At 37.5% G+C, this 15676-nt stretch overlaps 1 protein-coding gene across 1 annotated transcript in view; it reads right to left on the reverse strand.

Annotated features, from left to right (window-relative positions):
• ArgRS (arginine--tRNA ligase-like protein) overlaps positions 1-15676 on the reverse strand; it is a 222813-nt gene that overhangs the window by 129906 nt on the left and 77231 nt on the right. Inside the window, exon 5 of the mRNA XM_090379871.1 lies at positions 3437-3708. Within this exon, the coding sequence (XP_090235997.1) occupies positions 3437-3708 (272 nt within the window). The remainder of the gene's footprint in view (positions 1-3436; positions 3709-15676) is intronic.

Below are 15676 nucleotides of genomic sequence, written 5' to 3' on the forward strand. Positions count from 1 at the left end.
AACAATACCTTTTCTCTAAGGAAGTTATCCGAAAACTTTAAACACAAGTAACATCCACATCTGAAGTTACTAAATTAATGAGCTGCTCTGCCCGTACTATTGAATGACAAAGAATGCAAACTACTTTGCAGTCATAGAATTAAACTTTCTGTGAACCTGTTGAAATGATCTTGTTTTTTCCTACCAGTACATAGGGAGCCTCGAACTAAAAGTGCAGAAAATGAATTAAACGAAAATTTCCTTCTAAAATGTTCAGAACTATGTAAGAAAACACACTTCTGAAATAACTTTGGGCAGAATACAACCCACTCTTAGAGGTCTCTCCCACCCACAGCATCTCTTCATGTGATAGCTTAATTTTATTGGTGCAGAACTATACCTCTCCAATGATAGGTCCTGATATTTCTCATCCCCAATTGGCTTTATGCAGGCGATTTCCACTAATCCAACTCCTCTTAATCCAAATTTTGTTTAATACTACAGTTTGAACTCTAAGCCCCCCTTAAAAAAAATGCAATTTAAGTGCATTTAATTATTTTGTTTTATATTTTATTTTAAAAATTTCTATGATTAATATACATTTTGAATAACAAGTTTTTTGAAATAAGAATGTACAGTTACACTGTACTGCCCAATATAATGCCAGAAGAGGCAGATAAAAAATACAGGGTACAATGTTAAAATAAGTGCATTATGTACTACAATTGCTTATCTGTACTGTACAGTATACAGAAAAAATATTTTTATTGAGGAACTCTTGATTATTATTTTGCAGTGTATACTATTAAATTAAATATTTTTAGAGTTGTATGTAAAATAAAAAATTGATTTTTGTTAGGTTATTTAATAGATAAGGCAGACTACACTGTACCCAGACCTGCACACCTTGGGCTGTACATTGTCATTTTGACAGTATGAACATTAGTATTGCCTTGTGCAGTGTCTAGTAACAGAGCCCCTTTTTATTTTCTCAAGTAATACTTTTTTTTACTTATTAATCATGGCTGATAATTGTTCAAAATCTACTCCTGAATCATCAAAGACCAATAATAGGAAGCATCGCACACTGAGCATTGCTCAAAATGCTAGAAGTCATTGAACAAATGAAGTGAGGGGGAAAGCTGAAGCAACGTGGCTAAAGAGTAAGGCATAGGATTGACAATGGTCTTAGATATTGTGAAGCAGGCAGACAAGCTTCAAGAATATGCTGCCAAGCCAGAGAGTTACGTACAGGAGGTGTTTCAACAAAGAAACACCTTAAAATCATCGGTCGCTGGTGATGTCAATTCAGTGGAGTATATGTGGTTCAAAGCTAAGTGTGCTAAGGACTCCCCTCTCAGTGGTGACACTATAGGTAAGAAAGCTCAACAATTCCATAATGACTTAGGCATGCAGGAAGAGTGTGCTTGTAGTGATGGATGGCTCAGTAGATTCAAGAGGAAGTATAATATCCACAAGTTGGTTGTGTCAGGTGAGAGTCAATCTGCAAACCATGATACAGCAGAGGAGTATGTCCAGAATTTTGCATCTGACATTACACAGAGATACACACCTGAGCAAGTTTATAATGCAGGCGAAACTGGATTACAATGGAGGAGTTTGCCCAGGACTACACTAGCTGGTTCTGATGAAGTTTCACCTTGTGGGGTCACTATCTTTATTTTCCTTTAACCCACAAGGTGAGATTTCATCAGAACCACATCACTGGAAAGTAGAGAAAGCCTCGTTCTCTTAAAAATGTCAGTCTACTTGTGGTCTACAGCAGCCAAAAATCTGCATGGATGAATGTTTCAAAATATTCGAGGACTGGTTTAAGAATTCATTTGTTCCCAGCACGAGAAATTATCAGCATCAGAAGGGGTGCAAGATCCAAAGGCTGTTCTCATCTTAGATAATTGTAGGGCACATTTGCCAGACAATTCTCTTGATGTGAATTGAATTACTACAGCTTTTCTTCCAGCCAATGGATTGGGAGAAATTTATTTTAATAATTTTATTTTTATTTTTTTTTAATAATATTAATAATTTTAAGTGTACAAACAGGGTGTTAAACAGAGATCCACTGTTCAAAGATTATCTCCACAATTGTGTTCCAATGACTGTCTTATTTTTATCATTTTGTTAATTTTTTAGGCTCAAAAATGTAAAAAATTGAGGTTTGATAAGATTAAGGAAAGGTTCAATAGTTTGACTTTTCAGCTAATACAATACCCCCCCCCCCCTTGGACCAGAGGGTGTCGGATTACCAGAAGTTGTCTGTTTTTTTATTTTTGAAGAGTTTCAAAGGGACCTTGAACAGTCAGGATCATTCGAACCATTATGGAATAAATACTCAGCAGTCAATACATTCGGCTGCTTTTGCTTAATTCTGATTTTCTCTATGAAGAAATTTTCATTTCATTCATTTTCTGCACTTTACAAGGTTTCCTAAGTACTTAAATTTGTTTCAACATGTGCATAGGAGCTTATATTCTGTGCCTGTAATGTATAGTGTTTGCACACATGATCATTCCATGGTAGAAGCAAAACAGCTTACCAGTTTAGCAATCTTGGATATGTGTATTAGACATATCTAAAGTTTTTGGATATGTTTAAAGTATTATTCCCAATTGTTTTCTTCTTTTCTCAAAGTCAAACCCCCTCTCCCCCTACTCCCAGGACATGAAAATTTGTGTTTTTACAGAAACTTGACATTCAGTAATTTCTTCCATCTGCGCTGGTAATTTTGGAATATTCAGGCCCAGGTTACTTTAGAATATCTAGGTCCACGTAGTAGGTCGTTTATAACCTTTTTTGTATATATTTTATCTTTTGATAAATTTAATTTATTCAATTTTAATTACACACTTCTTTACCTCTGATAAATCTCTTCAGCCCACCAATCCCCCTTCTGATTAATTTTTTTAGAAGGCACCAAGTAAGAGAGATTACTGAAGGAGGTCTACCTGCTTTCCTTTTGTCCTATGACCCAAAGGTCATAGGACAAAATTTGTAAGTAGTTTGCATAATATAGAACCACAGGCCTTTCAATTCAGCCCTTGAGCAGATTCAGAATTTATTAAAATACTCTGTCCTTTGGCTGTTTCAGACACCAGTACCTTTTGGTTCCTGATGAGATGGGGGGGGGCTGTGGAAAATGAAAGCCTTCTTTATTCTATTATGTTTAAAATGTATCTATCAATTATCTTTTGGCCTTTTAGTTCACTAACCCAGTGATGCAAAAGCACTTGCATAAAAAGAGATAGGTTGTTTTAGTAAGATTGTGTACTTTCATAGCAATAAAAAAAGGGGTGGGGGAATTCATTTCTTTCTATTTCAGAGCACTGTTTTAAGTGAGTAGTTTGTAACTGCTGTGTATTTGTTCCTTTTGCTTATGCACCTTTAAAATCTTATTCTATATATATTTTAAAAATCAATAAAAAAAATTATTAAATACCTCAAATGTCCTACATGCATTTCTTTGGCAATGTTTGGTGATGAAAAGTCTACTATAACTCTGTACTTTCTGGAGACATGGGGAGGCCTCACACCTTTAGTAAGTAAATCAGATATTTGTTTGCTCACATACTGGCGGTTCAGTGTAATATTAATAAATCCTGGGCCAGCAATTTCAGTTTTTTCAATTACTTCACTTTCAGGTAAATAAGAAATAATTTCCTGAGCACACACCTGTGGAGAAATCTTCTTACCATCAGTCTTTTGAATCATCTGAAAAAAAAAAAAAAAAAATATATATATATATATTAAAACATTCTAATAATTAAATACCAATCTATACCTGTGGATATGACAATTAACTTCCGTGACTGACTTTTATAAAATATGTTGATAACATATGGATTTATGGCTCTGGGATTATGTCGGGATTATTCATGCATTAAGAATATGCAGATAAAGGAACCATTGGGTGACAGTGATCACAATGTACTAATGTGGGAATTACTTCAAGATGTAACTACCATCAAGGCTAAAGGGAAGGGCTTTTACTTTCATAAAGGTGACTACAGTGGTCTCAGACAGTTTTTAAATTCTGTACAGTGGGATCAACTGATGATGTTACCAATGTTGAATTCTAAATGGGAAGCCTTCAGGGATTTAATTTTGGAGGCTACTAGGCTTTTCATTCCAACTAAGAAATACTGTTCAAGGTTTAGACCTAAATGGATGTCAGATGAATTAATGAGGCTCATGGCCGAGAAGAAGAATGTATGGGATGCATATAAATAGCTTATGTGTGATAGCTTAATAGCTGAAGATTAATTTGAAAATTAATCTTCAAGTAATCTTCATCAAAACCATTTTTTTGTTTGTTTTGTTGTTACATTAAAATGAAATTGAAAATGTTCTTTATCAGTTTTTTCTTTAGATGGGGCCTCCAAACTCCATTTTGTCATGGGCCCCATGACAGCATAATGCATCACTGTTACCAACATTATAATGGTTCATTAAAGATTTAACAGCTGCACCATTTTCAAACTTTTGAATAATTTCAAGTTTTTATTCAATTGAAAGCACAACTCTTTTGCATTTACCCATCATTTTTACGATTTCCAAAAAACAAAAAATATTTACTATAAAAAAAATTGACACTCCTGACAAATAATGAAACAAAATTTGTCTTTTTGCGGTGTGATAGAACACAACAATCTACACAACGCACTAAAACAAACTAAACATTTGTTCTCTTTCCATTGTTTTTTTGTGCAGCGGGGGTGAAGACAGCAGGTGTTGCAGGATAATAGGTACATTCATCTCCCAATCATGACTTTATAATGCCGCTTCTTGTCACTTATTTATGACTTGCAAAACATATGTTTATAACCTTTCTATTTATTACTTGAATTTTATGATTTCCAGTGGATATATATATATATATATATATTTTAACTTTGGCGTCTTGAAGTGTCTTGGTTAATCGAGAGTCTGCTGTACAACTTCTGAGTCCTCTATCGATGGATAAATGTACTTAGAGCACAAATAAATTTCTATTTATTTGTGCTCTAAGATTTTTGTCTTTTAGGGAAATCTTTTGCTTCACTAATCCAGATTATTGCTTAATCCGGTTGACTTCTCCTCCCAATTAATATGGATTATTAAGGATCTACTGTATATGATATCAAAATTATTTTTTGCATCCAGTTCCTTTGTAACCACATCGTACTATCTATGGCCTTTACAAAGTTTTTACTGTGAAACATAGTACACAAATGTGGAGTTGGAAGGGTGGACTCCAGTGTCACTTGACAATCAACACTATATTTGTATCTATATTCTTTGTTGTTGGCTGCTCGCATCCTGCTTGAATTTTTTCCAAGATTACAGGAGCTATCTTTGTGACAATGGTCCATCTCTTCTCTGCTATTTGCTGTTCTGTCTACTGATAGCTAGTAGAGATCAGCCTCTCTGGGAGAGGGGCAGTGATATTCCATGGAACTTGACTTGTCAGGTGGGGGGGCATGGCAATGGATCAATTAAGGATAAAATTATAGATTAAAGATTTGAAGCGTGGATGAGTTGTTGCTCAGGTAATGCATTATACAAGTAGTTTAGGTGTTAGTGATGATGATGCTGTTCAGTGACCCGTTCAGGAACTGTTCCAACCTCTTAATGTGTAGGTTTATCTTGTACATTGTCACATCAACAAATAGTTTAGTTACTTTAAAGTATGCTTGCATGATGAACATATTCATTTCGTGCTCCATTTCATGCATTGGCTTTTTTGCCTTTCCTGGGTAGCCACTAGCATAGTTGCACAGGAAGCACTTTTAGTTAATTAGGCTGCATGATCTTGCCTTTCCCTTGTGATAGCCATAGAGGAACAACACCACTTGCTCCACTGTCTTCCTCAGGAGACTGACTTTTTGAACCGAACCCTCTGCCTAAGGCCTGAATACAAAGGACTTTTTCCCTAACCATACTCAGTGCAGTATATTCAGTATTTCTTCTTGTCATCTTCATCCAGTTACCGAAGTGGACCTATTTAGCTTGTGCTTTTTGCATCGAGTGGTGGGTGGTAGTTATTGGGAGTGACATCAGATGGTGCACCTTTTTGCCTCGATCATCACCTCAACCTTGTATTGGAGGTAGGTCCAATGAAGAAACTTGAAACATGATTTTTCTCCCCTTGCAATTTTTTATCCCCCCCACAGCAAAATTCAACTAAGAAGAAAGAATCCACACAAACCAAACCCGCTGTGAAAGAGAAGGAAGGTAAGTACTCTGAACTGTGTTGTGTTGAAAAGGGTGCTTAGATAAAACTGTAATTATTTTAAAGTAAGGATGAAGTTGAAGAAATTACGAGAAATTTACTGAAATGTTTAGTATTGAGTTGGTTTATTGATTAAAGTTGTGAAGAAAACTGATATTGCTAAATTAAGAGAGAGATATATATATGGAATTGTTAGTATTAAGTTAGCGTATGGATCACTGTTGTGAAGAGAATTGATATTGCTGATTAAGAGAAATATGAGGAAGTGATTAAGATTGAATTAGTTTAGTGTTTGCAGCTGTAGAGATAGTTGACATTGTTAATTGAGAGAAATTTTATGGAAATGATTGCATGTATTAACAGATTAAATGAGAAAAATTAATAGATTAAATGTAAATGAATACAAATTATGTATATACTTGTAAGCAGTTTTGTATGATAAATGACTTTTGTTTTATAATATTTGTGTCATTGCTCATGAGAAACAATGGGAAAATCCCTCAGCAGTCAGGTAGCTAGTGGGCCTTAGTGCTTGAAGGGAGCTGCTGTACGAAAATCATAACAATGGCAAGTGATGGCAATACTAAGGTACAGGGAAATAAAAATTAAAAAATAAATAAATAACCCCCCACATCCTAGATTTGGTTTCCTCACCAAGCTTCAATGTCAATCCCTTTCTTTCGTTAATACGGATATAGTGCCATAAAAAGTCAAAAAGAAAATAAGATATTTTTTGAAGATGAGGGAATAATGGGGGGGGGGGGAGTAAACTGCAACTCGTCTATGACTATCTCAGTACAATAGCACCAATCAGCACAGAATGCAAAAGAATGTTTTCTGCCACTAATATTTAATTAGTGGCAGAAAACAAAATTAGATCCAGTTTAAAAATAACACTATTGATTGCTTATGTTTCTTAAGAGCTCACTTTATTCAGACAGGTAGTGTGGATGCTTAGACATAACCAAATTTGCAGTTTCAATTTTTTTTTTTTTTTTTGTTTTTAGAATAACTGTATGTTTAATAATTTTTTGTTATAAAAATTATTAAATCTATTAAAATTAATAAGTTTAATAACTTATTAATTTCAATAAGAAAATTATTAAATTATTATCATTTTTTTATTAAAATTATTATTATTAATAATTTTTTAATTATTATTAAAATTATAAAAGTTTTAAATCAAACTTTTATTGTAATACAAGTTTGATTTAAACCAGAATTTAATTAATTACTACTTTTTTTTTTTTTTTTTTTTTTTGGAATACCGGTATCCCAGTTTCATAATTTAACAATACCCAGTACTGGTATAAAGATTTTGATTTTGCTCACTGGTGTTGTGAGCCCCATTTCTAACGGATGGATTTCATAAAATTATGTCACTTTTAGAAAAATTTGTTTAGACATTCAAAATTGGGCTAATAGAAATCCAGCATTAATATTTCCCTGCGCCTTTGTCTGTCTGCATATAAAATAACTTGACTACTAGTGAAGGGATTTTTATGAAATTTCATATATTGCTCTGTTGGAAGAATTTGTAAAATTCATTGAAATCAGACTAACAGAAAAACAGCCATTATTATATATATTTTTCTAACATGGTCTGTGCTCATTAACAGGAGAGACCTTTTTTTTTTACAGAGATGGGATACACTTAAATAGAAGTGTATGGAAGAATATTTGCAGATGCTATTGAAGTAGTGATAGATGGGTCGGAAAACCGTTAGCTTTCGGGGATACACAGACTAATAGATTAACCAGAGCTGCAGGCAGGGGTGAAGGTGATTCATGCACCATTCTATTGGAAAATGCTGCAGCCTGGAAAGCAAGGTGTCAAGAATTTCAGGCCAAGCTGTGGGTCATCGTGAAACAAGTGAATACACGGGCTGTGTTAGGGTAACTAAGAGTAAGAATAGGTGCATGTATACTTGCATGTACACCAATGCTAGGAGTATAGTAAATAAATTTGACGAATCTGAGGTGCTGGTGAAGACATCAAACATGGATACTGTTGGGCTATCAGAGATGTGGTGTCACAGAGAAATAAGGAATGCAGAACTGGAATTTGGGGAATACAATGTGTATAGAAAAGACAAGAGAGAAAGTTCCAGTCAACCCTTCACCATCTCTTCCATCATGCACTATGACTGATGTCTTTTGAAGTTCTGATGACCACTATGGCGAGATCCAAACTTCCTTACATTTCGAGGGTACTCTAAAACGGTGTTCGCAGGCCGCCCCCTAGTTAGTACACCGGACTGAACCTATTGGTAACTCTCTAGGAGGCTTCCAGATCAGCTAGTGTATAATCTTGCTACCTCAACTCTGCCAGATAGTGACTGGTGGGGGGAGTCCGAGTAGTATGTCCAAGTAATGGACAATTGCAAAAGTCTCAGCATCTCGATCAGCTGAGTCTGTGTGACTAGAAAATGGAAGCCAGCTGGAGTTGTGAACATTAAAATCACCAAGAAAAATTACCTCACTGTTAGGAAAGTTGGAAAATTGCAAAGAGAGGAAATCAAAGAGTTCATTCCAAGTGACCAGTGGAGTTGGGAGAACTGTAGAGACAACAGATGAATTTGAAAGATTGAGGTAGAGAGATTTTAAGTGACAGGAAATATCGGAACGGACATATGCACAAGTACCACCTTTGAGGCGAAAGGAATCATACAGTGAATAATTTGGGCAACTGAGATGAGCAGTGGTTGAATCAATCGATAACTGAGATTCTGTCAGAAAAAGTACATGGGGTTTGGCAGACTGTAAGTGGAAATGGACATCGTTGAGATTAGAACTGAGACCACTTATATTTGTGAAATGAACTGGAAAGTGTTTGAGAAATTTAGATCTTTTTGCAGACAAGCTTGCTCTATTAGTTTGACAATTCATAGTGTATTCAATAGTAAGAAAAAGTGGGGGTACTGTATGAAGTAATGAAATTTTTGGATACGGCGTTCATATGGTAACAATATACCCAGATCCTTAACATAACGTGGCCTCGACAATGCTGAAATCATAAAGAAAGCCATCGAATACGTTACACAGCTCTTCTTAAACCTGTTCAACTACTGTCTACGAGAAGGCTGCTTCCCGCTCAACAGGCGAACAGCGAGTGTCCGGCTAATCCTAAAAAATCCGTCCAAAAGACAAGACTTACCAGAATCTTACCATCCGATTGCCTTACTATCAGTCATAAGTAAAGTATTCGAATACATGTTGAAACAAAGAATTGAGAAGTATTACTCTGCAGCAAACCTACTCTCTTACAACCAATATGGCTTCAGAAAAGGCAGGTCTACTATTGATGCCCTGGATCAAATTATAAATGTGGGCAATGCCTGTGAACAAAAATATTTCCTTGTCATCTCTGTCGACTTTTCCGAGGCATTCAACACCCTTTGGTGGTCAAGCATCCTGGCAAGGCTCAGAAGGGCAAATCTCCCTCCAAATATGTTTAAATGTATTGCATAGTATCTCTCGCACAGGAAAATCACTGTGAGAGCCCCATATGCTCAAGTCACATGGCAGGTGCCCAGAGGCTGTCCACAGGGCCCAATTCTTGGCCCCATGTTATGGAACATGGTACTTGATGAGTTCCTGCAAAAAGACCTAGGAAACGTTACATCTTTGGCTTATACCGATGACCTGGCCTTGATGCAGGCACCAGGACACAACTGGAAGCTTTAGGAAATAGAGCTCTCGAAACCCTACAGGAATGGGCAACTCAACACAACCTACAAATCTCTGCCGCTAAACCCTGCTCAGTCTTACTAAAGGGTCATCTGCACCCAAACAGACCACAGATAAAGATTCAAAATAAAACAGTTCGAATGGATACCCAGCTTAAATACCTGGGTTTCCTACTAGATAATAACCTTACTTTTAAACCGCACCTCAATTACCTGCAGAGGAAAATTAAAAACTATGCTTCACTATTTGCCAGGATACCAGGAAAGGCTGGGGGCTCAAAAGGAGAACCCTCAGTCTATTCTACAAGACAGTCTTTCTACCTGCTATTACATATGCCACTCCAGTCTGGTACAACAAAACCACAATGGTCTCCGATCAACGGAAGCTAGAAATTATCCAGAGGACAATATTACTGACAATTTCTTCAGCTTGCTGCACGGTCAGCACCTATGCCCTGCAAGCCCTGGGGGGGGGGGGGTTCTGCTCCTGGACCTGGAGGTAGTGTGGTCTGACATCCTAACCAGGCTGCCACCGTCCAAGACTTCACCTCAGACATAGCAAACAACCACAAAATGGAAAACCGACGTTTAACCAAATACTTACATGAACTCTGGCAGCAACACTGGAATAACAGCACAAAGGGTGCCATTACCAAAAAAATTCATTGCAGACCTCAGAAAAACTCATCCAGAAATGCTGGTCTGGCTTTCCCTAGGCCTACTGTCCTCATACCTACTCAATGGGCATGGGGCCATCAGAGGAAAGTTAATAACAATGGGATTAACAGACAAACCCCCTATGCTCCTGTGGGCTCCCAGAGACCTGGGAGCAAGCACCTAATTTATACTTGCCCAATCTACAAAGACCTAAGATGTGTATTAATTACTAAAATACACTTTAGTCCAAAGGACCAAGAGCATTACCTCCTGGAATCCAGCAAGACCTATAATGCCTTTACCAACTTTGCACAGGAACTCTTTTACAGAAGAAGGGCCCTCCCACCTCCACAATCCTGGCTTATATCACCGCTGTACATCAGAACCGGGACAGAGCACAATCCCGACAGCAAATACCAACATAAATAACTCTCCATATGCAAGGACCCTAACATGGGACCCCTGATTCCATGAAACCAAAGATGGGACTTTGCCCCAAAGGAAGGCACAGACAGGACGTCTTCACTCGTGAAGGAACAAATGGCCCACTCCACCAACGAAAACCCCAGCAATGAACATAAGTACAGAATCTTGTTTTTCTCACGGAATACTGGACTATCTCCGAACCTAACCTCAGTACTATTGACTCTCGGATGGGACTTCTCAGTCCCCCCCCCCCCCATTTGTTATTGTTATTTGGTTTTTTTTTAGGGGCATTAGCAACTAAGGCCATATTGCTCCGTGAATATGCAGCAGTCATTCCCTGACCTTTCCGCATCCTCCGTATTTGGTGGTGACGGGCTCGAACCCCAGTCTAATCAAGAAGCGTGTGCTGCGCACTGCTGCTGCTTCCCACCTGGCTATGGAGGTGCCCTGCAATAGTGGCCCAGTGGCCAATAAGCCAGAGGAACAATGGACAACATCTTACACATTTTTTAAATCTCTGGCTTGAGAGTGTTCTGTTTCCGATACAATGTGCATACGCGGAGATGGGAGAAACCCTAGGTTCTGTTTGACCTGAATATACCTTATTCTTGGAATGGAATCCTTTATTCCACACTCCACTTTAAAATCTCAGCCTTTATTTAAACCTTGCTTTTCCAATAATTGTGCTAAGGCTGTTCAAGAGAAGAACATTGCATATCGTAATCGCAAGTCTGTCCTGCTGTGGTATGTATATGTTAAAAAAGGTGCAGGCTTTCTTTCTGGGGTATATCCAGGAGGGCGTAAATTGCATAGCCAGCGATCTCTGCTATCACCTTGAGCTTACAGGCAGACTTATGATGAAGGCCGATACTCAATCCTGCTTCATGATATTGTTGTGTTGGAGAATGATGGAATACATATGGCGAATCTGCCCATTTCAATGATGGACTGGTATCTGCTTTAACATTTGTTTCCAGTAGGAAGAGTGGGTCGGCACGATGTTGTTGGATCTGGAGAAGGGCCAGCTTATTTCACAATGCAGAGGCACATCCTTTTGCATTAAGTGATAGCATGCTAAGTGTCATCATTATCTGCAAGAATAAAAGTAAGGGTTTTGCAAGTTTTGGGGCGGTTAGCATCCTGTTTCATGGTATTGCTGTTCAAGCCCATTAATCAAGTAGTACAGGTGCTTGGATCAATTCACATCTGCCCTGTCCTTTTTCCCTTTTAGTTTAAAATGCAGGTCCTTAAGTTGTGAGATAAGCTCTGGTATGTTAGTGGTGAACTTCAGAGCTGTCACCAGCTTCTGTGGGGAGCCACATACTTCCCGTAGCAAGGAGCGTAGTTTTTCCACAGTTAGAGGGCCTTTAGTGCAGGGAAAATCGCTTTCCCCTCCTCGTCCTCTGAGTCATGGGAATCACAGTTGTTCTCTTCTACGGCCCCCAAGAAATTCAAGTTCTTCATTTGAGTCATTTGTGGTTTCTACCTTCTTATTTATTTCCATATTTGATGGTGTGATGGGCTTATTTAGGATCTGACTGTTTGACTTCTGTGGTATTCTGTATTTATTTTCATCCTTCCTGTTGTTTTGGTTAGCAGTTGGCTCTTTTCCTACAAGGGTATCTGTTGTCTTCTTCTGTTTTGTGACTTTGGATATGCACTGTCTTGGGGGTTGCTTCCGAGAAAATCCTCTTGTTTCGGTTGGTGGGTCTTCTGAAAGGGGTCTGCCCTGGTCCTCTGATTTTCTTTTTCTGATGTGATTGGTGTAGGAAGCATCTCAGACTGGTTGATGGTTTCTTTTGTATGCCCATTGTTTCCAATAGCCAGCTTGCTTTGTGGTTCGGGTCTGACCCTGGTTGGTGCCACCTGAATTCTGGTATTACTTTCAGAGTGGTTAGAGACGTGCAGGCAGTTTTTCCTGATGTGGTCCTCTTTGTGGCAGAAGAAACATTGAGAGGAAATGGAGGTATAGAAGGTGTAAGTGATTCCGCTTAAATCGGCATTGATGAGTTTTGGGATGTTTTCTGCATCACTGTTAGCGAAGTACATAAGTGCTTGCCTGCAGAAGCTTTTTATATGCAAAATTTCCGGTTTTGTGGTTGCTACAGAGAGTGTGCGTATTTTTCCGGTAACAGATCCGTATTTGGATAAAATTCCTCTGAGAAATAGATAAGGAATTTCAGGTGGGACATTTGATATTGTAACTTTTGTTAGTGCTAAGGCAATTGGCACTGCTTCCAGTTGATGAAAACCAATGTCTATTCCGTTTTGCAGGATAATTTGCACCCAGGAGGGGTGGCTGAAATACACCTGCACAGTTTCCACCACATGGGAGGCATGAGAAATATTTTTCGGCGGTACTTTCTCCGCAATCGCTGGAAGGTACTGCTCTAAAGGAGTATTCTCCTTGGTAGCAAAGATTACTATTCCATTTTCCCTTGAGGTAATAGTGATTGCTTCATTTGTTGGAGCACTGTTCAACCACGTATGTGCTATTGTGAGTTGCAAAAGAGCGGTTTCCACTGGTGGCAAGCATAATCCATTAGATATGGCATTAGCATAAGTACTGAAAGTTACTGACCTTTTGGACCTTGAGGTATTCACCTTTTGTCGCAGGGTGTGGCTTGCGGTGTCAGGGTCATTGCTGGCAGTAGCTGTAGGTTCCGTTGCTGTGGTTGTTTGACCTTCGCTGGCCATAGCTGGGGGCAATTGATGGGGTGGGTGTGGAATAAGCCGTTACTAGAATATCCAGCCTTCCATGGCTAAAGTTGAAAATTAAAAAAAAGGCAGGAGCTCAAAAGCACATGTCCGACGTGATGATGGAGACAAGACAAGACAGATAGATAGATAGAGAGAGAAATAATTATATTTGAAGAACCAACTTGTCACTGAATAGCAATACTCAAAGGTTTACAACAAATTGTAATGTTAATTTCACTCACTCGCACAAGTCTTTTGAAAGCTGGATTAGGGACTTGCACCTATATAGGCTATTCAAAAAGACACCTAATGTTGGCTTTCAAGTGTATATCATTAAATACAGCAGATTTAATTGAAATTGGATATTGAAAAATAACACAAACTTGACTCTTCATCAAAAATTGAAAGAAAACTAAACTTATCAGAACACCAGAAGACATGCCCAATTATCAGAAAATTATCTATTATCTTTTGACAACAGCGATATAAACTGTCAAAATCATTATGAAATAAAAAAAAATAAATAACTGAGTCCATCCTACACCATGCACAAAAAAAAAAAAGAAGAAAAAAGTGTGCTACTCACAACAAATTGGATTTTAAAATCTCTACTATTCTGACACCTTTTTCCTCTTTTGGTATATATATCTGGACTAATAAAAAAATTCAAAGAGAGTTATCTATTTAAATCTGTATTAAAAATTTATAAAAACCTACAATATTTACTTGATATCGTAACAAAATTTCAAAGATTATATACTGGCAGCTGTATTACAGCCTAAAAAAAAAAAATTGCATCCACTTTACATTGTGCACAAAAGAAAAAAGTTTGTGTATTTTATCCGATAGCATACATTTTTCTTACATTTTTGTAAGAAAAATGTGCATTAGCAATAGCATTATATAAATATCCAAAACTCTTGGTGTTTATATCTCTTCAACCTTGCATGACAAGATATGTAACAACTAGGAGGTGCTGCCTGCATCACTGGGCATCAGATGTAGTCAAAACCCCGGGGGCTCACATCTGGTGAGTATGGGCTTGGCACACCCAGGGTCCCAAGCTGGATATCATCATTCTTCTCTTTCTTGGTGATTCCCTTCTACTTTTGTCTTTCCCTCTCTCTCTCTCTCTCTCTCAGGGTAAAATGGGAACTTTTTTTTTTTTTTTTTCCTGGTGCAGCATAAGCCTCAGGCTTCCTTGCACCATATGGCTATTAATAATAATAACTTTTCTGCAACTGTTACTAAAGATATTTATTTTTTATTTTTTTTATATAGTCTCTTGACTATATATTTTATTATCACAAACTAGACAGTATCACTAAACATGAAAAAAAAAATAAAGTTAAGAAATCTTCATAATGCTGTTTGAATTTTTAAAATTAGGATCTTTTCCACCTTGTATGACTAGAAGTATATCAACTCTCGAGGGGAGGGGAAGGGATGAATTTTTCATAAGATTTGGTTTGGCTTTATTTTTGCGCAACTGTTGTTACTAAAGACATTATTTGTTCTTTAACTGAAAATATAAATTAAATGTAAATTTCTTTTGTGTGTTATTTTTCTCCTTAGTAAGTTTCTGTATTTACCCATTAAGCTGGGGCAGTGGGGGAGGGGGAAACAGTTGGGACAATATCATTCACAGGATACTGCACCATTCTGCTTTCCTCAGTGAGCCAACCCTTGTTTGTCATTAGATAGTCTGAATTTATTTTCTTTCTTTCTTTTACTATTTTGGTACATGTATGCAGGTAACACAATAAAAAGTGCCTCTTCAGCATTATCTGTTTAAAGTTGCAACAGTTCTTTTACAATAACTTTTAACTGTTTTTCATATTATTTGTTTCTATTAAGGGCAACAAGATTAGTAAATGGAACAAAGGGTTGCTCTTACGAAGAAAGGCTTAAGTTTTGCAAATTACAGAGTCTGGAGACTAGGCACCGGCGAGGTGATCTGATAGAGGTGTATAAGGCTTTGAATGGTTTGAGCATG

Source organism: Mastigoproctus giganteus, chromosome 8 (assembly GCF_048544385.1).
Source record: "Mastigoproctus giganteus isolate SK-2022 chromosome 8, ASM4854438v1, whole genome shotgun sequence".
Taxonomy (NCBI): Eukaryota; Metazoa; Arthropoda; class Arachnida; order Uropygi; family Thelyphonidae; genus Mastigoproctus; species Mastigoproctus giganteus.